Source organism: Nilaparvata lugens, chromosome X (genome assembly GCF_014356525.2).
Source record: "Nilaparvata lugens isolate BPH chromosome X, ASM1435652v1, whole genome shotgun sequence".
NCBI classification, from domain to species: Eukaryota; Metazoa; Arthropoda; class Insecta; order Hemiptera; family Delphacidae; genus Nilaparvata; species Nilaparvata lugens.
This window is the reverse complement of record NC_052518.1, coordinates 39711750-39737037: the sequence shown is the minus strand read 5'-3', so window position 1 is coordinate 39737037 and position 25288 is coordinate 39711750. Positions and strand designations below refer to the sequence as shown.

General features: G+C 35.0%; 1 protein-coding gene across 1 annotated transcript in view; it reads left to right on the top strand.

Annotated features, from left to right (window-relative positions):
* Positions 1-22495, top strand: part of LOC120354572 — a 54951-nt gene extending 32456 nt beyond the window's left edge. The window contains exons 3-5 of the mRNA XM_039441920.1: positions 16083-16650; positions 16693-16822; positions 22480-22495. Coding sequence (XP_039297854.1) covers positions 16083-16650; positions 16693-16822; positions 22480-22495 — 714 coding nt within the window. The remainder of the gene's footprint in view (positions 1-16082; positions 16651-16692; positions 16823-22479) is intronic.
* The last annotated feature ends 2793 nt before the right edge of the window (positions 22496-25288 follow it).

Genomic DNA, 25288 nt, shown 5'->3' with positions numbered 1-25288 from the left:
TTTATATTTATCTCTACACTGATTAGTCTTAAAAAATTTCAGTAAGCTATAATATTCATCACAACTATGTTTGAGCTTTATTAAATCAGCAGTATACCATCCATCATCCAGCTTAGGCTTACTAACTTTGAAACCTCTAAGAGGATAAGCAGCATTAACAGCTGACATATACAAATCAAAAAACTTCTTAAACTTATCATTTGCATCATTAGGCTAAGCAAATACACCACACTCCAGTGTATGATACTAATTAATTAACCTAACAACCTAACTTGTGTGCCTGGTCTAGTGATTTCATTTTTGTAGAAATATGGATACCAAAACATTCAAACAAATTGCAAAGATCTCTATTAAAATTATCATTTACATTAAAGTTGACATTGAAATCAGCACATAATATTAAATTATAGTTACATTTATAAATGGCACATAATATATCATTAAGACAGGATAGAGAGTTGTTAAAAAAACTAACATCATTATTATAGGGTCTGTACAATGACAAAACAATTATTTTTTCATTTGGAAGTTCAATTGCAGAAGCTTCACAAATCATTTCTATAGAAAGTTCCTTTACTATGCTTAATTCTTCTAATTTCAATCCATTAATTAAAAAAATTGCTTCTCCACTATGAATGGAATTTTTCCTTCCATAGAAGGACCCAAGTTCATAGTCAGGTATTGTGAGACAGCTACAGTCATCGTTTGTTAACCAGTGTTCAGCAACAGTAATTATCCTAGCATTAGGCTATAGTTTTATAACATAATAAGAGGGAAATAATATATTCTTATTTGTTTGATATACCCTGGACATTCAAAGATATGGTGTTTAGAAAAGTTTCATTAGCTGTTTATTCATCAGATGTTCATGCATGCATAGCAGAATTTAGATGTTCATGAGTATAATACGCGAAACAGAGCAGATTATCATATAATGGGTCACAATAGTAGGTTATTTGAACAAAAACCAGATTATATTGGTAGGAAATTTTATAACAAGCTACCTCAAATCTTGAAAAGCAATGATGATTTGAAGATTTTCAAAAAACAAATGAAAAAATATTTAGTTGATAAAGCTTTTTATAGTGTACAAGAATTCCTTTCAAACCTAAACTAGGTTGAACTACTTAGTGTTAGAATTATTATGTAATAACATGACTTGTCTTATACTCCATGACTGGAGTCTTTGGGACGTATGGTAATCTTAAAAAAAAAAAAAAAAAAAATCATTAGTCCTAGGCCCAGGATTGGTATTGTTTGCATATCACATAACCTAGCTACATTTGGACTGTTGTATAAATTAGAATTGGAACCGTTTTGGGCGTATAAGCCTGTGGTACTTTTCTGTAAGTTGAGTAATTCTCATTGATTGAATAAATAAATAAATATCCATTCCTATCTTTGGACCTATTAAAAGAGTTATTTATGAAAAATTGCATGGCTGAAGAGGAATGATTTTAGGACTAACTTGACTTTTATGATCTAAATATTTATTTATACAATTGAGAATTTCATTGCCAATGAGCTTCTTACCAATTCTATCCAGGTATATATTTATTGTATATATCCTAATAGAATAAGATTCTTGTGCAGAATTAGTTGAGCTTGAAAGTAGTGATAGAAATGAAGAAATTACATTTACGATTTTATTTTTTGTTACATTTATTTATTTCCAATCACTCAATTACATACACTCTGTGAGTAGTGATGCGGTTTACTTTTAGTTTCTACTTTTGATGTGTTTTATTCTTGATTTCGTTTCAAAATGTTAATAACCTTAAAGCATTACTAAATCTCATAAGGAAATAATTGTAAAAGAAGCAAGCTAAATAGTACAAGTAATTATAATAATTGAAGTACAAGTTATAATTCTATAACTGACTTACCTTTCAAAGTTGAATTCAAAATTTTATCACTGCTTGAATAATCTTTTTGGACATTTTGACACAATCACAACATCACAAAACACAATATCACTTTCACTCTGCACTGTCTGCAGACAACAGACAGCTGACAGACAAGGACTAGACAAGAATATTCCATTCACAAGAGAAACGACGCCAACTTCAATACATAACCTCAAATCAAGTTCAGTCTGAATAAATGGCGCGAAGGCTCAGACCCACAGGAGTGAACTATAATACTCCATTACACAAACGCCATCACATGATAGGTCTGTGGAGCTACTAGAGATGCTTGGACCATCTTACGCGAACGTACCAACATGAGTAGTAAAGATTTATACAAAAGACCTATGAACCTATGACCTATGACCAATGAACCTATATATATATATATATATAAACAGGATACACACGACACAGATAGATTAAAAACACTTAAAAACTTACATTTAAACAAGAATTTTCGGTGGCTGGGCTCTCTTTGTCAATCAACCAGGAAGTGAAGTGCAGATTTGAACATTCTAATGGTCGTAACCACAGAGACGCGGTAGAGATGTTGTGTAGACCATAGAGCACAGACGAACGGAGGCACAATTTAAATGAGTTTGTGGGATTTGGGAATTTTTTGTGGAGCATTGTCAATATATATATATATATATATATATATATAATATATATATATATATATATATTATATATATATATATATATATATATATATATAGACACTTTAAAGTTTGTAATATAAATTAAAACAGGAGACACAAGATATGAATAGATTGAAAACACTTAAAAACTTACATTAGAAATGGGGGAAATTTCGGAGACCGAGTCTACTTCCTCAACCGAGCAGACTGCAGTTTTGAATCCAACGGTCGATCACAGAGTACGCACGGAGACTTAATTGTAGCAGCAGAGACCACAGATTATGCGGTGCAGACGGATGAAGAGAAAAAGTGTACAGATTCAGGGGATACTATGGGGTATTTAGGGGGCGGTTACAAACGGGATATTTAGGATTTGAGTGAGTTATGAATAAGGAAAGGTGTAGCTTATGAATTGATAGAAAAGAGGAGATTTAAAATTAGAAATCAAAAAAGAATTAGACTAAAATTGGAGAAAGGAATTGTAGAATTGAGCTTGAATGAAATTTATTTTTCATTTTTATTGAACATTTAATATAATATATATTTGATAGCTGTGAAATTTATTATGATATGATGTAATTTATTTCAATTTAATAAGTCCTTACCACCCTCCCTCCCATAGCCCCCTCCATAGATGTCAAGACGAAAGAATTGGCTTTTATTTGGGTGCTTGGAGCTGCTTCCAGTGCTGGTCTCAACAGACAGCAATAGTACCATAGCTACCAACTGTTTAATTAAATTGAAATAAATTTCATCATATCATAATAAATTTCACAGCTATCAAATATATATATATATAAAATGTTCAATAAAAATTAAAAATAAATTTCATTCAAGTTCAATTCTACAATTCCTTTCTCCAATTTTAGTCTAATTCTTTTTTGATTTCTAATTTTAAATCTCCTCCTTTTCATGTCTCCGGATCAGTAAATACAGGAACTGCAGATCCAGTCGACCATACAGTAGTAAGCCATTCCTTAATAGCGTCGCATAGGTTCATCAGAAAGCCAGTCATGATGATTCAACCCAAACCACCTAAAAAAGGTTTAAAAGTTGAATTTTTCAGCGTTTTGCTTCCACGCTCATATCTTGAAAACAATGCATTCAACCGACATAGCTAACTATTCAAAAATGAAGCTTGATACATTCTCTACACTTTTTTTTTAGTGAAATTTTGTGATATTCCCAACAGTTTCCCAGATATTCGCTCTTCAAGGTTACTTGTTAAAGTAACAGGTTTTTATCCAATGTTTTGCTCTTTCAGGGCTTATAACTCTCCAAAAATGCAACATAAAATGGGGACTTTTGATATTTTCTCCTCCTCACTAGTCTCAACAAAGCTGCTAAGTCAAAATTTTTGTTTAAAACATTCCCTCCAAATTCCTTTGTCAATTGGTGTATTGTTGCAGAAATGGATATTTCATACTCAACACTAAAGCTGCTGCAAAAGGTGTAGAGAAATTCGTAAAAGTGTGAAATTATACATCAAATTGAGAAGAATTTAATGCTCTATAAGCTCATAATCAACATGAATTTTTCCCATCGATTTTTAAAAATTTATGAGCAAAAATAGAAAACAATTGGTGGCAAATGTGTGTAGTGTATCGATTATTGTAGTGTATCGATTATTGGCTATGTGCACATCGATTAGTGACAGAATCCAAAGTCAGGGCAGTAGACTGTGAATGATAGTTGGTATTAATACCCACAAATAAATCTCTGAATTCTGTGCATAAAAAACTGATAGCTTGAAGTATGGTGAGTACGCCAATAAAAGACAAAATGAGTCAACAAGTTGAGATTTAATATTAATAAAATAATAGGCAGATGGCCACATACAAAAACAAGTGTAAGTAGATTAAATCGAATAAAATCCTTAGATGAATTTTATTACAATATGTAATAAAACCGTTAGAAAATAAGCGATAACAAAATTTAAATGAATTTAGGTCAATGACACTAATGACCATTGACGACTGACAACAATTGATAAGGTATTGTCAATAATACCTGAATTGAGAATAGAAAATTTCAAATGATACAATAATAAAGTTACTGCTGAAAAATTCAATCTTAATGATTTTAAAAAGAATAATAACAAATAACAATGAGATGTAGATAATACTCTATATATTGAAATGATTAAATGTTTTGATTGACACTAGTACAAATAAGTTCAAGAATGAGAATGTCTTAGCTGACATTAATATAAGCAAGTTCCAAGGTCAATGTCATACACATTGAAATAGGCGTCAGTGTCCTTAAAATAATGCTTGTGAGCTAAAGGTAGCTGTCAAATACAATGAAATAATTGTTAATATTGAATATATTAATATAGGCGACATAGGCCTCCAATGAATTGAATGTCAAGTTAAACATCAATTGAACAACTCAAATATGAGATTATGCTTGCAAGCCAAGGGTAGCTATCAAATACAATGTAATAATTGTCAATGTTGAATACAGGCGACATAGGCCTTCAATGAATCAAATTTCAAGTTAGACATCACTTGAACAACTCAAATATGAGATTATGCTTGCAAGCCAAGGGTAGCTATCAAATACAATGAAATAATTGTCAATGTTGAATACAAGCAACATAGGCCTTCAATGAATTGAATGTCAAGTTAGACATCAATTGAACAACTCAAATATGAGAATACGCTTGCAAGCCAAGGGTAGCTATCAAATACAATGTAATAATTGTCAATGTTGAATACAGGTGACATAGGCCTTCAATGAATTGAATGTCAAGTTAGACATCAATTGAACAACTCAAATATGAGAATACGCTTGCAAGCCAAGGGTAGCTATCAAATACAATGAAATAATTGTCAATGTTGAATACAGGCGACATAGGCCTTCAATGAATTGAATGTCAAGTTAGACATCAATTGAACAACTCAGATATGAGATTACGCTTGCAAGCCAAGGGTAGCTATCAAATACAATGAATACATATTATAACCTTGAAATAATGTAGGACAGTGCTCTGAATGAGACATACACTGTAACATATTGAATTCATGTACATAGGCTCGATTGCCGAAAGTATGGACAATTAAATGTTTTCAATTGCCATAAAAGTTGAATGATAGCTACAAAAATCATATGAATGCACATTAAAATGTTTGAATTAGAAATAGAGAACAATGTGGTCCAGTATCGACACACTGTTAGTATTTTCATGAACAGTTATGCAATACATGAGTAAATAAAAGTTGAATAGAACGATTTTACGTAACCTGAATAAAATTTTGAGGAAGAGATGCAGCCAGGCAGACAGGCAAGGAATCCACGGTACCCCAAGGAACAGGACATCAGCAAGCGCCGATATGATGGCCACGTGATGACAAGAATGGAAGCGTCCAACACAGTAGGCAATTCCAAACAATGGAAATGTGAGCAGGAACATGTAGAATTTCAAACAAATAATCCGAATTTCAAGTTGTGGAATTTTCAGAACGATTTCCAAACGGTAGAGATGATGAAATTGAAAGTTTGAATTTCAAATGTCTAAAACATGTTGATAGAAGAATGGCGATAGACGCTAACAATACTATGGAACTTTGACAAAGTTTATCAATGTAAATACACAAAGAAATTGATGAATAATTGAATCACAATTGATGAATAGATTTAACGAATTAATTTGAAGGAATAATTCACATTTAAAAACGTTCAGTAAACCAGATGAATTTGGATGAAGAGAAAGTACACCGAAGCAGTGTGCACTCACCAACGAGAAACCATAGAAAGACAAGAAGCCAGACTGATGCTCTACTAACAATGAAGAAGCCGGAAATGCCAGACACGTAAGCAAACGTTCGCAAACCTTTGATGAAAAAGTAGCAATTATCAAGAAAGTAAGATGCCTAAAAGACAAAATAGATTCCAAAAAATTTAATAATACAAATATTAAAATTGAAACAACGAATAATACGACGAATAATATTAGAAAACAAACTTGATTATGACAGTGACGTGGAACCACCGTGACTGTGACATCACCGGTCAGTGCAGACGGACAAAATGATGAAATGACGTCTACATAGTAACGGAACGAGTATCGAAGTGGAACCGTTCCAATAAATGCTTTGTCAGATTTTACAATTAGGATGTCAATAGATATATTAGACTAAGAAGAGATAAAATGGCGTTAAATGAGAACTTATGAATAGGCTTGTGTTATTGTGTAACTTGATCTTGAAGTGTGTAATTGTTGGATTATGCTAATAATAATACACACTTCTATGAAACTCACATTTATTGAACTTGTAAACAACAACCAATACGATAAACTGGATAAACATTATTAGCACAATCAAAATACGTCAGTTGCCATTTTTCTGTGAAGTGCAATCGATACATCGATACAAGTAATGAACAATCGATATTAGTCATCAATACTAGATATAAATGTACATATCGATACTCATTGATATCCAATACACCTCCTTTATATCTAAATAACAAATCACACAATAAGTAAAAGTAATAGAACAATATGTTCCAATGATGCACTTATCCTAAACAACCAAATTAATCATTTTCTTGAACTTATTAAATTTTACAATAGCCAAAGGACTTTGTCATGATATCTGAAATATTTTCTGAATCAACCTTTACTATGTCAATAGTAGGTACCGTCGAATAATTTTCATGAACAAGATGATAATGAACTTCAATATACTTAGAATTCTTAGTGAAATTCCCATACTTTGCAATAGCTACAGCTCCAGAATTATCCTCATATATTTCAATTGGCATCTCAACTTTTTCAAAAATACCAAGTAGATCAATCACAAGTTTCAATTCACTTACTGCATCCGATAAAGCTACATATTCAGCAAAGGTGGATGATTTTGTGACACTACCTTGTTTCTTAGACTTCCAAAATACAATGTTACCAAACAATCTTATAATATACCTGGTGGTTGACTTCAGATCTACAGAGTCTCCTGCCCAATCAGCATCAACAAAACAATCTAGAATATTATTACTTTCATTTTTACTGTATGTAAGACTTTCAGCTTTTGTCAAATACAAATATTTCAAAACTCTCATTGCGTATTTGAAATGAGTATCATTACAACAATTCTAAAATCTACTCAGATAATTAACACTAAAACTTATATCTGGCCTAGTAGCAGAACTAATATACAGTAATGCGCCAATTAGATTCCTGTATTTCAAGTCTGTGCTCAAATCACATTTTTCTAATTTGAGATTAGCTTCCATAGGGGTGTTATACAGTTTGGAATCAATTACATTATACTTCTTTGCCAATTGCTCAATGTATGGTGTCTGATTGAGTTTCATTTGATCATAGTCATACTCAATATTAATACCCAAGTAGTTCTTTACTGAGCCCATGTCTTTCATTTTAAACCTTTCTGACAACAATTGTTTTACATTATCTATTTCCTGTTTATTCGAACCACAAATCAAAATGTCATCTACAAACATAATCAAATAAATTTTCTCAATACCCTTATTCATTACATACAAACAATAATCATGTCTACTTTTTTCAAAACCCATATTCTCAATAAATTCGTCAAAACATTCATACCAAGCTCTTGGACTCTCTCGCAATCCATACAAAGCTTTATCCAACTTACAAACCCTATTAGTTCCATCTTCATATCCCTTAGGTTGATGTACAAATATTTCTGACAGAACCTTGCCATTTAGAAATGCTGTTACAACATCCATTTGTTCTATGTATAAACCCATTTTGCAACAGTATGACAATAATATTTTCAATGACAACATTTTAGCTACAGGTGAATAGATATCATCAACTATTTCTTTTTGTTGAAAACCTCTCACTACTAGTCTAGCTTTAAAATTGGTTTCTGACTTTTTGGTATAGACCCATTTAACATCAATAATTTTTGTGTTCTCTGGTCTGTCAACAAGTACCCAAGTATTATTCTCATTTAATGATTCTATTTCTTTATCCATAGCTTCAATCCAATTTTTGGAATCATCTGATTGTATTGCTTGATCATATATTTCAGGGTTTCCTACACTACAAAAGTTCACATCCAAAGAATTATTATATATAATAATAATAATCAAACTTGATTGGAGCCTTCCTATTTCTTTGTGGTTTACTTGAGGTTTCAGGGGTAGTCACATCCGGGATATTTTCATCTACTTCAGATACACAATCAGTCTCAATCTCGATACTAGCATTTTCATCAATTTCAGCCTTATCTGATAAATCAATAAATTTAGTATCTTCTTCTACAATGTCAACGTGCCTAGCAATAATGATTTCATTATTCACTAGTACCCTATAACCAACATCACTGTATCCTAACAAAATTCCTAATTCTGCTTTTTTGTCCCACTTGGGAATACGTTTTACTTCTGGTACTCTTACAAAAACTCTACTGCCATACAATTTCAAATATTCAATGGGGCTTCTTACCAAATACTATTTCATATGGAGTTTTATTTTCAATTGTGTTTGCTAAAGTTCTATTTTTAAGATAAGCAGCAGTGCAAACTATTTCAGGCCAAAAGCGTTTATGCACTCTAGCTTCTGCTAACAAACATCTTGCCATATCCATGATAGACCTATTATAACGTTCAGCTGTGCCATTCAATTCATGAACATAGGGTGGACATGCATTTATAACTATGCCTTTCTCTCTAGCCAATTCATACACTTTAGAGTTTATATATTCGGTCCCATTGTCACATCTTAGTTTCTTAATTTTCTTTCCAGTTAAGTTTTCAATTTCGTTATTGTAGCTTAAAAAACAATTGTATACTTCACTCTTAGAATTTATAGTATACACCCTACCTAACTTACTGTAATCATCTATGAAAGTAAGAAAGTACTTTGCACCACAATATCCAGTGGTATTGTGTGGTCCATTCAAATCAGTATGAACTATCTCAAGTATTTCTTTAGCTCTAGTTCTGTTTTTATTGAAAGGTGAATTATGCATTTTATTCTCAAATCGTACATTTCATAAATAATTCATTGCACAGGTCTGTAGGTAGACCTTCTAGTATCTGATCTTTACACATATTTCTCAAATAATAATTCAAATTGACATGACCTAGCATACGATGAAGTTTCCCTTTCAAATTTGTCTCTTTGCCTACTTCTGAAATACAGTATTAACATTACTTTCTTTACAATTATTAATAAAACTTGTCATATTGTACAAATTGTCAACTTTCCAAGCAAGAGCTATTAGACTATTTTCATGATTATAGATTTTAGAACTGTTACCACATGAAATAATTTTATGCTCATTAGTAATTTTAGAATAGCTTATCATCAGGTTCCTGTTCATATCATTGACATACTATACATTTTTCATTTGAATCGTTTCTTTTCTATTAAAAACATTGAAATCACTAATCATAGTACCTACTTTTGTTGACTTTAAAATTCTTCCATCACCTACTTTTACATCTATTGGATTTTTCAAAGTAATACTTTTATCAAAATATCCATCATTGTTAATTACATGATCAGTACACCCACTATCAAGTAGCCATTCTATTTTAATCTTACCTTGCATACTTACTTGATGTTTTTCAATTTTAGCATTTTGTACTTCAGCATTGAAATTGTTCATTCCTGACTTATTCTGGAATTGTCCCTTTTGGTAGGTTGAGCCAGAATTATTCCTTGGTTGCAAGTTGTTCTTCCTATAACGACAGTCTCGTTTCAGATGTCCTTGTTTTCCCCAAATGAAGCATGACCTCGATTCTTTCTTCACGTTTTTGGAGTGTCCAACTGAATGTTCAACTGCATACACATTTGAATTAGGTTGAAGATTGTTGCTGCCTTTATTTTTAGTGTCCATCAACTGAATTTTGCTTTTCACATAGTCCACTGTCTGATCTTCTTTAAGAACGTCTATCAAGTCACCAATATAACTGTATGAATCAGGGAGCATTCTTAGCATGCAGTTCAATTTTTCTTTTTCTGTAACTTTAGCACCAGCACCAGTCCATTTATTGTTTTTTCAAAATCACTGAAAAAGTCTGAAACGTTGGTGTAGTCTTTCAGTCATATCTTATCTAGTTTGTTTCTGCAAACGATCTGTAATGCAGTCGACTCCTTTAAATACATTTGATCAAATTTTCTTATGATGTCATCTAAGTCACTTATAAAATCCAACTGTTTTGTTTGTTATGCCACAATATATGAAGTTTATAGCTTTCACATCCATATTTATCCAATCTGTGTCCTTGTCTGATTCAGTCTTTTGTCGAGTGACTACAACATCACATTTATTCATTTATAAAAAACATAATTAACTGCTTCTTCCACGATGCATATTCTTGTCCATCAAATATTGGAATATTGACCCTATTCTTTCGCCGACGATACAACTTTGATTTTTAGCGGAGACACATGGGAAGAAACGTTTAAAGTTGCAAATAATGGTTTGAAAATAGTTCAACAATGGCTTGAAGATCATATACTAACCCTAAATGCAAAGAAAACTAAATATATAACTTTCTCACCCACCGTAATTGGTCAACCATCAATAGATCTTGAACTTTCTATAAAAAAATCAAAGAAAAATAACAATGGCACCCAGATAATGAATGAGGTCGCCCACGAAAATATACCTTTGGAAAGAGTGCAATCTATAAAATATCTTGGTATTTTTGTAGATCACCATATCAAATGGAACATTCACCTAGAGTACCTCTGCTCAAAATTGAAATATCTCATCTATATTTTCTATAAAATAAATAAAATTAAAAACAGGGAGATAATAAGAAAAATTTATTTTGCATATGCACATTCCTTATTCCAATATATCATTGAGGTGTGGGGTGGAGCTTTTGATACGCACTTGAGAAAACTGTTTGTCCTCCAAAAACATATTATAAGAGCAGCTCTAGGGAGACCACGTTTGTACCCAAGCCGAGATATTTTTATTGAACTTGATGTACCAACATTAAGGCAAACGTTCATGAAAACCGTAATACTCTACATAAACAAGAATCACTCTCTATTTTCAGCTCGCACAACCCCTTACAATATGCGAGTAAATCATTTCAATAGATACAATATGCATTTGATCAAGCTCACTACATGTAGGCATCAATTCTTTTATTACTGTAATCTTTTCATCAACTTAGTTCCGTCAAATTTCATTATAGAAAAACCAACTGGTAAATATCACAAAACTGTGGAAGAGTGGATAAACAGGAATTTCTTTTTTAAATTAACGCTACAATGGATTTAGTTACTCTTAAGTATTCTTTAGTTATTTGTAAGTTTTTGATGATGTTCAATCATATATATATAATTATTTAAAAAGCCAAATAGAATAAGTATTCTACAAATTTTAGTTAAGCGCTAAACTTGTTAAATCTAATAATGTAAACTCACTGCTGGCTCTCAAGTTCTTACTTATGCCAGCAGTCGCCAAAATAAAGATAAATTAAGTTTTGATCTAATAATTAAGTTTAAGTTTTGCTTATTTGTTTAACACTTTGTAACTTAATATATTGTAATATTGTAATTTTGTTTTGGCAATAAATAAAATTTCAAAAAAATAAATAAATTCTCCGCCATGACTTGCAATTTTACTTCGCGTTTACACTTGAAACTTTACCTATCCATTACCGTTTCTTACCGATTTCAGTTTCTGGAAATCTCTTCTTCGTCAAACCAACGGTCTGCTACCATGTTGGATTATGCTAATAATAATACACACTTTTATGAAACTCACATTTATTGAACTTGTAAACAACAACCAATCCGATAAACTGGATAAACATTATTAGCACAATCAAAATACGTCAGTCACCATTTTTCTGCGAAGTGCAATCGATACATTGATACAAGTAATGAACAATCGATATTAGTAATCAATACTAGATATAAATGTACATATCGATACTCATCGATATCCAATAGTAATATATGAATATGTTAACTGGTTTACTTTTATTGAAATACAACAATGGCGATGAGGATAAAACAGTGTAAGTTAAAGTGATTAATGAAAACAGTTGATGTATAAGTATTATTAGGATACCCTATTCCACCCTCTAGGTTACCTAATAATTGTGAAGTATTGCTACAACGCGGACTAGCTAGAGTCAGATATGGGTCGGGGTCAGTAGCCATACTGACAGGTGATGCTTTACTTATGAAGAATAATATGTTCTGCTGATTTCTGTGTTGGATATTTTCAATATTATTGCTATATAATCTAATAATTACAATATTTGCTAGCTTATACACTAATGGACTATACATTGTTAATGGTGTAGGCTATAATTTGATGAAATGATTCATTGCAGATGGAATTACTGACAGGTGGAGTTACCGGACCTACACTTCTCCCTCTATCCTGATTCTTTACCCTCTGCTTCTTTCACGAGATTTTTAAATTCAGGGGAAGAGTATTTGTCTGTGCCGTTCCTGGCCGATTCGGCCCTCGGCCTTTGGAATACAGGGCGGGTGTTAAGGGAGATTAAGATAACCCTATACAAGGAGACGGATCTGACTATCGGATCCCTACAAATAATTCTATTTATAAAGGTAGTACGCAATCTGAACCAACTGCGAATTGACGGCGAGCAAGCTGTACCTGCAAGCCCGGGTTGGTGTTTTTCTTTGGGGTTTAAGGTGAGGGCTATGGAGTAACGGTATGGCGGAACTATGGAGTTGTTAGTGGTATTTAAGATATCGTTAAATAGGGCACAGTATAGGGTGTAAGCTATAGAGAATAGGGTACAGGGTCTGAGGTATAGGGTATAGGGTATACAGTACAGAGAATCAATAATAAGATTATTATTCTCTACAGCAAATAAATATCTGCTCAATAATCTGCAATCTGAGAATTGCACTCTAGCTCTCAGCAAGCTGGACCTGCTAGCTAAATACAGGGTATAAATTTTCTATATAGGATATTCAAGATTCAGTATACAGGGTATTAGGTGTAGGACTTCTGAATCACGAGCCTGTAGCTGCAAAAGGATTTTCAGCAATTCTGAAACTGCTAAATAGGATTTCCGCGCAAGTCTGGTGACTGCACGCCGGTTATTAAGGGCTAATCTGTGACAGCCCTTAAGGGTATGGGAATCACTCTAAATCGTCCAAAACGCTTTTAAATTAATAGTCAATATGTCGACTATTATGAGAGGATAGAAAAGATTTTTCACAGACACAGTCTGTAGAATAATATCGGGAAGACAACAGTCTGTCGTTGTCAGGGTGGGAAAGGATTTTTCCAGGATTTTCCACAAGGAAAATATCGAGTCAGAGACTCCTAATTCAGGAAAAGATTTCAATAGACTTTTCCAAGTAATTGCCAGTCTAAGGACGACAGCAAAATTGATCTCTAATTTGCAACTGAGATCACGGGAAAAAGGGAAAACCAGCAAATAATATTTGCTATTGAAGGAGACAGGTCACCAGGAATTTTAGGAAGGATTCGTGGGTCTGAAAACCCGCGACTAGGACGATCTCGAATCTGGAGCTGAGATCAGGAAGGATTTTAACACAGGAAGAATTAAGAGAAAGAAAGAGAAAGGATGTTGCAATCTAGGACTTCGACAAGGAAGTTCTCAAGCTGTACCTGAGAGCTGGAAGGATTTAAGAATAGGAAAAATTGAGAGGAAGGAAGAGAAAGGATGCCGCAGTCTAGAAACTTTGTCAAGGAAGTCCTCAAGCTGTACCTGAGAGCTAGAAGGATTTTAGAATCTGAAAAATTAAGAGAAAGAAAGAGAAAGGATGCTGCAGTCTAGAAACTTTTGCGAGGGAGTCCTCAAGCTGTACCTGAGAGCTAGAAGGATTTTAGAATCGGAAAAATTAAGAGAAAGAAAGAGAAAGGACATCGCAGTCTGTGACTTCAACAAGGACGTTCTCAAGCTGGACCTGAGAGCTGGAAGCATCACAGTCTGTGACTTCGACCAGGACGAACTCAAGCTGCACCTGAGCTCTCTGGGGAAAGGATTGGAATTTTCCCACTAGGAATTACAGCAAGTCAGAAACTGCTGAGCAAAGTTAAAATACAGGGCCACTCTATAGTATGAAAACTAAGCAAGGAAAATTTACTATAAATGATAATAATTTCTCTGCAAGGACAAAAATTAATCGAGAAAAACTATTCTTAAAAAGGACAGGGATTTCCCTACAAGAATAAAAATTAATTGAGAAATACTACTCTTAAAAAGGACAGGGATTTCCCTACAAGAATAAAAATTCAATTGAGAAAAATTACTCTTTTAACTGAAGGCCACCTTACTACAGAGAAGGAAAAATATACAGACTACCAGTCCTGACATACAATTACCTGAATCAACGTGGATACTGATATGGAGAATAATGAACCGATTCCCACTTCCTGTATTATAATTGAAAACGTCGTGAAGCAACAGAGTCGAGACTTGTAAATTAAGTACTCAAAAATAATCCACTATAAGAGCCTAGTTAAATTTCCCACTTAACTGTTTGTAGTACAAACTCAAGATCCCTTAGAGGTTCCAAAACCAAGGATAATTCGTTCACCCCCAGTGATACGAATTTAGGAAAAATAACCGACAAGAGAGAAAATCCCCCAGAAAGTTCTATCTTCGAGTTGTCCAGAACTCGTCCTACAATATTATATATTAACACACAAAAATAGAATAATTCCCCTAGAAATAACTAGTACCGGGAATGTTATAAGGAGAGAAGACCCATTCTCACGCTTAACCACTGAACAACTGCCTCTCTCCCAGGTCTCCTTGAAGCAGTACCAGGTTGCTGAAAATTAGGAGGCCGGGGGAAAAGAGATTACCGACCAATAGGAGTCTCAGGAGACGATCACGCCACTGGCCATGTGACAGGGTATGAATCCACTAATGCTGATGCCAAGGGTGCCTCCATGATGACAATACTGCTAATTCATATAGTAGATTAGGCCGGTAAACAATATTTCTCACCAGAAATTTTGTGAAGAATGATACCGACTCAACTCGGTAGTCGCCTATTGCTTTGATGATACGGCTGCTGCTGCTGCTGCAATACTAGCTATTAGAACGCTCAAACCAGTAAACAAAATCTGGAAATTTCTGGTTATGATGAATCTGTTGCTGATGATCTATAGGGGTTGACGGCGATGGTGATGATGTACATACACAACTACAAGTCCAACAAAATATATCTGAAGTCGACCCTATTCTTATTCTAAAATGAATAAATTCGCTAAATTTTATACTGGACAACAGTTCTCCATCCGTCACAAAAAATTAACTTTGTGACAGTATGGATTCAAATACGAGCTCCAGTAGTGCTGCTACAATGTATAAACCTTTCAGTCCAGTGACTGTTGGAGAATTACATCTCTATTCGGACAATTTTGATGTCTGGTCGGAACGGTTGATCCTTTCAATGACTGTAAACAATATACCTGAGGATAAAAAAGTTCTGTATCTGTTGTCTCTCTTAGGAAACGATGGCTATGCACTAATGCATGATTTGTGTTTTCCGGACCTACCAACGACTAAACGTTTTGATGACCTTATTAAATTAATATAGAATCATTTGTCTCCAAAACCAAATCCTCTTACAGAACGTTATCGTTTTAAGGAGAGGAAACAGGATGTTCATAAATCAATTGCAGCTTATGTAGTGGCATTGAAAAAAATATCATCAACTTGTGACTTTGGGGCAAACTTGGACAACTCTCTCCGTGATCAGTTTGTTTGGGGAATTCATGACAAAAATATCAAGAAGAAATTATTGACTGAAAATGATTTAACTTTTGCAAAAGCAGTTGAATTTTCTACATCAATGGAAATGACCAATCATGATGTGATGCAGTATGGTGCCCAGCAGCCTACAACTTCAGCAACAAGTGAGGTGCAGTATGTCAACAAACATTCCACTTCTGAGGGGGGCGGTTGGCAAAAGAATAAAAATAAGGTGAAATGTTTTTTTTGTGGATTAAATGGCCATTTTAAAAGTCAATGCTATCATAAGGACAAGACATGTAGACGATGTAATAAGGTGGGCCATTTAGAAAAGGTATGTAAGAATGATAACTCAGGTAAGGAAAAATCTGTTAAATACATAAAGGGTTCTAATTTTAATTTATTTGCTTTGTAAAATAAGAAAGACTCGCCAATATATGAAAGTGTCCATGTAGACAATGAACTGATTGAGTTCCAAGTAGACACAGGTTCTGCACTCACAGTCATTTCCAAATCTGATTATTCAAAATTTAAGATTAGTAGAGAGCTTTTACCAACAGACCTGTCTTGTAGAGGTTACACAGGGTACAGTATTAAGACATGTGGAGTTGTGAAAGTCACAGTAAAAAAAAATAATAAGGTATATCTGCTAGATATGTATGTAATTGAGAATGGGGGACCTCCATTGTTGAAAAGAGAGTGGTTGAGAGCTCTAAATATTACATATTACACCTACATTGTAACAATTGAATGAATTCAATATTTTTTAAGAATATCAAGAAGTTTTTATTGATAGGTTGGGTAAATACAATGGGGGAAATTTCAAATAGAATTAAAACCAGATAGGTACTAAACCAGTTCTTGTCAAGTCAAGACCATCACCTTACAAACTTAAGGATAAGATAGGACAGGAAATTAATCGATTGATAAATGAAGGAATTTTGATTGAAAATGATACTTCAGAATGAGCTACGGTACTCCCATAGTTCCAGTATGAACCAGTTCCAGTTTATGATTATAAAATTACTGTAAACTCACACATTAATGTTGATAGATATCCCATTCCTAGAGTTAATGATTTATTTTCGGAATTGAGGGGTTGTACAGTTTTCAGTAAAATAGATTTAGCTCAAGCCTACCAACAAGTAGAGTTGACTGAGGAATCAAAATCATTGACAATGGTGGCAACTCATAAAGGTTTATTCATGTATACAAGGTTGCCTTATGGAATTTCTTCAGGGCCAGGTCTTTTTCAAAAAGAGATGGAAAAGATTTTTAAGGATATTGATGGGTGTGTGTGTTTTTTCGATGATATTGTAATTGGAGGAAAAGATGAAGTTGAACATTTGGGTAGGTTGAGGCTAGTACTTGATAGAATCAAAGAGAAGGGATTGACTGTCAGGAAAGATAAATGTGATTTTTTCCAGAATAATGTTAGATACTTGGGTCATATAATTGATTCAGAAGGTATTCACATCCTAAATTAAGAAGTCAAGCTATAATTGATGCACCAGCACCAACAGACGTAGGTCAGCTTCAGTCCCTCTTGGGTTCAATTAATTTCTATTCAAAGTTCAATCCTGACATGTCAAGTTTGTTAGGCCCCTTGTACAACCTATTGAAAAAGGGTACTAAATTTGAATGGTCATCTGTTCATGATAATTCTTTCAAAACATTGAAGAAGTACTTGACATCACCTGATGTATTGTTGCCTTTTGACCCAGATAGGGATATTGATCTAACTTGTTATAGCAGTTCCTATGGCATATCTGCAGTCTTATTACATAAATTAGAGAATGGAATAGAGAGACCCATAGCATTTGCATCTAGAGTTCTGAATGATGCTGAGAAGTCATATGCACAAATAGACAAGGACACTTTAGCAATTGTCTATGGAATTAAATATTTCCATCAGTATCTTTATATGAATAAATTAACTCTGAGAACAGACCATAAACCCTTGACATTTATTTTTGGAAACAAAAAGGAATACCTACTATGATAGCAAATAGATTGCAAAGGTATGCTTTGTTCTTGTTGGGTTATGACTATACTATTGATTTTGTATGTAGTGAAAATAATTGTGCTGATGTTTGGTCTAGATTGCCTGCAAATAAAAATGAAAGTAACAGTCAGGATATTCTGGGTGACTATGGCTCTTACTTAAATTTTATTGTTGAGGATTTTGATATAGATATTTTTGGGGTTGTGGAAGCAACACAGTCAGATTATGTTTTGAGTAGAGTGAAGAACTGTATATCATCAGGTATTTGGCATGAGGAACTAGAAATTGATGTAGAAATAAAACCATATTTTCTTAAGAGAGATGAGTTGACAGTGGAAGGGAATTGTATATTTTGGGGACATAGATTAATCATTCCAGCTTCTGTACAAAGTGTAATATTAGAAGAACTGCATAGTAACCATATGGGAATTGTAAAAATTAAGTCTGTTGCTAGGTCATATTTCTGGTGGCCTAAACTAGATGAAGATATTGAGAATGTAGGTAAAAGCTGTTTGGAATGTTCTAAGCTTCTAGCAAATCCTCCTAAGACTGAACTGCACAACTTGCCTTAGCCTAGTGGGCCAGGGCAGCGTTTGCATTTGGATTTTCTGGTAAAATGGCGTTAAATGAGAACTTATGAATGGGCTTGTGTTATTGTGTAACTTGATCTTGAAGTGTGTAATAAATATGAATATGTTAACTGGTTTACTTCTATTGAAATACAACAATGTGTTTTTTTTTAAATGTCACACCTTCAAGAGTGGATATCTCGAAAACTAGAGGAGATATAAAAAAAGTTGTAGAATGAATATTGTAGGAAATTATGTAAGCTTTGATTTGTTATAATTATGACAGTTAAGTCCTTAAGATACATAGTTTTTGAGTTTTATGCGATAAACCAAAAAATGGTTCCTTTAAACCACCCCCACCCCCTTAGAACAGGGGTTGGGACTTTTGATATGTTTACCTCCTTATTACCTTCAACAGATCTGAGGGGTCAAAATTTGTCTTCCAAACATTTCCCTCTATACCCTTTTTTGAGCATTCATTGCCTGGACTAAATGTCAACCAGGGGTTGGGTGACTTTGTCTAACTTTGAAAAATATATGGAAAACTCTGGTTGCCTGTAAAGTCGGTATAAGGGCGAAAGTTTTACGTGACAACGACCTTGAGTGGTAAAATAATTTTAATGTGAATATTCATTCGTATAGTAGGAAGAAGGATGAAATAATAGTAACAATTTAAAACATTTATTTATACAAAGAATTATATTTAAAACATCAATTTATACAAAGAATCTCGCACTGAATTTCATATTAACAAAATTTTATTTTCACCTTTACACATACATACGTATTTATATACAAATATACATACAATAACTTGCAATACATTTGCGTACAATGAAACAGCATTTACTACAACTTAACTTAACTTAACTTAACTCAACTTAACTACTAACTTAACCTATCTGAGTGATTTTGTTGAGGATATTGCAATGATAGGAGAAATATGAAATGAAAGGAAGTGTTTCTGCTGTAATGTGCCTAGAAAATGTCAAGTCAAATGTTGTTCCTTTTAACGTAGTAGACTTAGACATATTTGATATGCAATCAAGATTATCTTTAATGAATTTGAGAAACTTGTCATCAGACTTCACGTTTTGGTTGAAGTCACCGCATAGAAGAATCGGCATATTAGGATCAACTTGCAGTAATGGTGGCACGTACTGGCTGTTATGCACGTATGGAAGAAGTGCCTGGTGTAGCAACATTCCGATGTCTTGTACTCTTGATCCTGGATGAATATAAACAGCACCGAGCACAAATTTCAAGGTAGTATCAGCGGTAAAGCAAGTAACTTCAGCCAAGCACAAGTCACCGCAGGTTTTGATTACTCAAGCAGTGTCTGTAGTTAGATTATCTTTCTATGTACTTAGTCCAATCCATTACTGATATCTTATTTGCAACCCATTACTAAATTGGTCTAATCAGTTGTTATTGTTTATTGTGTAATGTCTAATCTAGCTTTCCCTAATATTATCTTCTATGTACTCAGTCCAATCCATTACTGATATCTTATTTACAATCCATTACTAAATTGGTCTAATCAGTTGTTATTGTTTATTGTGTGATTTCTAATCTAGCTTCCCCCAATGTTATCAATGTAACTGTTTCATATAAATACGGTATTAGAATCAATGTAAAAGTAGTCTTAAGCAATATTCTGTATTATGTAGTTGTAGTGTACAGGCTCGGCCTGAATAAAGTCTTTTTAAAAACGCACAGTGTGTTCCTGCACCCTTAACTTGTGACCACAACATCGATCACTTTTCCTGTTGATATTGATGATAACCTACAATAGATCGCTACTCCACCTGCTGCGTTGGTGTCTGAGTTTGTTCGATTATTCTTCCTTGATATGCACTCATAATTCTTGATTAGATGTGGTTCACAAGTGTCACGCATCCACGTTTCGATCAGTACTAAATAGTCAGATCTTGGAATCACTGTATCTGTTTCAATGTCTGTGGCATGAGCACTCAAACTTTGACAATTGATGTTTGTCATGATAGTTTGTCCAGCACTGGTAGAATCGTCACAGAATTTGACTGCCGTTTTAGTGATGGTTTGCAAAGTGTGTCCATGGAGTCGAATATATTCAGTGCAAATATCTCATGTACTTTGTGAGTCGTTCCCTTCACGCCCAATTTTGGATATCAAAGGAGAGTCCTTCTCCATGATGATATGCAATCAGTTGATACTCGTTGCTCATGGCTACATATATTAATTGTTGTGGTTGCTTGGAGGAGTACTTATACATGATTACATCGAACATCCCACCTTGTGATTTGTGAAATGTAATGGCACAAGCAGGTACGCAAGGAAATTGTTTGCGATTGCATTTCACTGTTTTTGTCAATGTGATGTTGACAACATTTTTGTACACCGGCACCCAATCAATGGACAAAGTGTTTGGTTTGCTGAGTACATGTGGTCGACTTCTGAGTTTTGCACTGGCACCCTTACTTTTGTCTGGAAACTCGAACCAAAGAGTGATAATTTCATCTTTTGTGGGCGGCAACATCGTGCTGGTCGATGGTCCTGCTTTGGCTGGATAGGCTGGCTGACGTTTGATGTGTCACAAGACTCCAATAGTGCTGTTTACCAATCCATCTCCTACTTTGATGTTAGACGTTATCATGTAAGGGTATCCCACTCCTAAGGGCAGCATGTAAGGCAATCCGTCTGTCTCTGCAACTGACATCTTGTGAAGTTTTCCTTGCTGTTGGCCCCTCTCAGAATTACTGGAATATCCGAGCATGATATCAGTGGCAATACAGTTGTGTGCATTGTTAATTGCTTTTCGATTGTATGAATCAACCTCAAAGTTACTGTAAAACAACCGAACAGCGTCAGGTACGTTCTCTTTGCACCAGGACTCTGACTTATGTCTGGATTCTATAAGTTTGATGTTATTGACACTTAGTTTAAGTCCATCTCCAATTTTAGTCAGAATTCTCGAAAACAGCTCGTCAGTTTGTCATACAACACAGACCAATGGGAAGTAGTCAATGCTTTGCCACAGTATAGGTCCTCCAAGTTGGTTGATTGGCACTGTGTAACACGGAGTAGCATGTACAGGCAACAGCTGTCTGAAATCGCTGCATAAGATGATGTGAAGGCCTCTGAAAACTTGGTCGTATATGCCAGTTATCTGTTGCAATCGATAATTGATTTTACCGAGGATAGCTGCACTCAACATGCTGATCCCATCAATGAAAACTGCTCTCACGCCAACGAACATATTTCTATAGGCTTGCAAGTTTTCAGCTGATAGAAGTCTTGTAACTTGAGAAGTATTTAGGTGAAATGCTGAGTGAACTGTTGTTCCACCTAGAGGTACAGCTGCTTTACCTGTGCTTGCACAAGCAACGTAGGCATTGTTGAGTGAGTTGTGGTTCTGAGTGTAATGATTGTATGTTTCCATGAGGGCCTTCAATGTATACGTTTTGCAACATCCTGCTGGTCCGGTGAAGAAGATTTGTAGAGCCTGTAGGAGCTCATCTCCGCAGCCATGTAAATGATGTATAGCCTCAAGAACCACCTCACGTTGTTCAGCATTTGTAGTTTGTAGCAGCTCACAATATTGTTGTTTTGTCATCACGTTGCTCCATTTTTTACAACTGACAATCCGTTTTGTGGCACAATTTCATTAACATCATTGTTATTTTCAGCTCCCTCTCCTCCTAACAGCTGTTCTACAAACACACTTCTTGACTCTGTTTCCTTTGGTTCTGTGGTGTCTGAATTTTGCAAAATCATCATTGCTTCTAGCTCTTGCATCACTTTGTCGATGTCAATATTGTTCCATAAAGTTTTCTGCATTCCATGATAGTTTCCTTGTTGTCATTGAATAATTGTATACATTTATTACAATCAACAATGTCAGTGACTTTGTTGCGAAAGGGCAAGTACAGCAGTACCATCTCACGTTGATAATTGACAGTTTCATCTATGTCATAGCATCTGTATCATATGATTCGACCGATCAGACATTTGCGATATCCTCTCGATGTTGTTCTTTCTCCAGTCGGAGGTTCAGGATTGTCATCTTCATGCACGTTCAAGTCGTCTTCATTGTCAATGAAATCACGAGAGTTAGCATACCATGACACAAACTCAGCCAAATATACATCTTGCAAAGATGGAGGTCTTTCTTCATACCGCTGAATGATGTTTTTGGTCCACATGTCTGTGTTGTCCTCTGCGATTCCTTCGCGATCCAATTGTTTCCGACGTTTGCGGCAACGTTGTCTCTCTGAGGGCCACACTGTTGGTATGTACACAATTTGACGGCTTGCTTCGCTCATTAGCTGTCGTAACAAATACCATGCTGCTTCTTGCGCCAACATTTCGACTGCATTGAGAAGTTTGACACTCAATGCTTTTAATTGACCAGTGTAATCGTGGTCAGGATGTTCTTCCATCATTTTAGTCAACTCTCGATTCAAGTTACCCATTCCATGAGCTGATTTGTTCATGTATTCCATGACGTACTGTGCGCAGCTGTATTCATCTAAGATAAACTGAATATCAATGTTGGAATTAATTTGACCAGCAAGGTAAGGGTTGAACGTGTTTGTCATAAGTTGATCAAAGTTACGTTTAAACAACAAAGTTGGCCTGCAAAGGGTTGAACATACTATATCAAGATATGCATCAAATGTCAGACCATGTTCCCTCAGAAAGTCATCCATGCTAGGGTATGTACGTTCGCTGAGACATGTTTGTAGCTCCTTGGATTTTTTTTGGAATGTTGACCGGCGTCCATCAGTCAGAGGCATTGGAACCAAGACTGAAGTAGCAGGCATTGGCCAGTATGGGATCCCAAATCAGCAAGTCATCTCACCTCGCTTCGTGCAGGTGAAAGTGTGCTTGTGAATTTGATTGGTGTAAATGGTCTCGTTGGGCATATCTCCTTTGGCGACAGAACTCAGCTTCTCCACGAGCTTGATGGTCATTGGCATATTTTCTGACATGGCCTCGTGTGGATCATTATTCAACCACACCAAAATGTGTGTGTGGGGGCTTCCTCAATGCTGGAACTGAATGCAAAAGAAATAATCTTTAACAAAGTACTGGCCAAATGGATTATAAGACTGTTTTTTCCTTCAGCATATTCATCAATGTACTGACAAGTTTGTGGAAATATATGCAGCACGTAACTGGATCGTCGCTCACTAAGTTGCACCACTCTGAAGTGTTTAGATCTTTAGCAACTTTTCCATGATACTTGTTACTCAATTTGAGGAGTAAGTTCAGTAATATCAACCAGTGTACTTCGTTTGCACTTAAAGTGAGAAATATGGTTGGTTTACCTAGTTGACGGAGCATCGCAAACAGATCTCGTTTGCGAGAGGTCCAATACTGGACGGAATTGGGTACTGACTTCATGAAGGCAAGATTTTGAATGACAAATTCTTTAAGAAATTCTGGGTCCTCCAACATACGTAGAGTAACATTTTTCATGGTTGACACATTCTGAAATGTGCTGTAAATGCCATCCACCATGCGGAGACATAGAATCTTCATAGCAATGTACAACACTTTTTGAGGCATGGTTCCGCGTCTGTCACTTTGTCGTAATTCACTGGTTGCCATCATGTAAGGTGTCACTGAAACTCCCAAGTGGAAGCGACGAGGCTGGCCGTAGTATATTGCAGGAAATGATAGTTCTTCAGCATGATGGTCGTAAATGATGTTCAGAGGCATGGCCTGATGTCCTGGTGCGATGTCGAGGCAATCCTCTTCGTTCCACAGTAGTGTATGCTGCCTGGAAGCAAGAATTTCTGACTCTGGAGTACACTCGGCGGCGATTGTTTCAATTCGATGAGCCGAGTCATCCTGCAAATCTTCCTCTGGTGGCATGACAGTTTGCAGCCTTGACAAATCTACTTTGATATCGTACAAGCAATATAGACTTGAATTTTGAAGTACATCCAACCATTCTTTGATTGTCCTTTTGGACATGTAGCTGCTGATGTAATTTGTTTTGTGTGTGAGATTCTGTTTGATGTTGACATTAATGACGCCATCCTCATCTAAATGCTGGGGCAAGCATTTTACCATGTCTTCTATGTTGACTGGAACGTTGATCACTTGACCAATAATTCCATGAGAGAAGTCATGCCACAAACGACACACTTGCATAAATGGCAGACATGATGAGATTAATCGTTCACTGATTGGATCCTGTGGCGTTAAGCCAGGAGGTATTTCTGGATATGAGAAGACATTCACTTTTGCAAGGGTAGGAAGCTTATGTTTGTTCAGCGGAAATCTACAGGTGTTGCAAATATGCATATAATCCTCCTCATGTAGTTGCCCATTTTCCTTAATGAACCAATCCGATATGACCTGTAGTTGTGCAGCAGTGATCCAGTGATGATTTCAAGGTCATTCTTGAACCACAATCAGACACAAACAGAGCAAGCATGGCCAAATTCGTTGTCCAGAAATGTATTTTTAAACCTCTTTATTGAC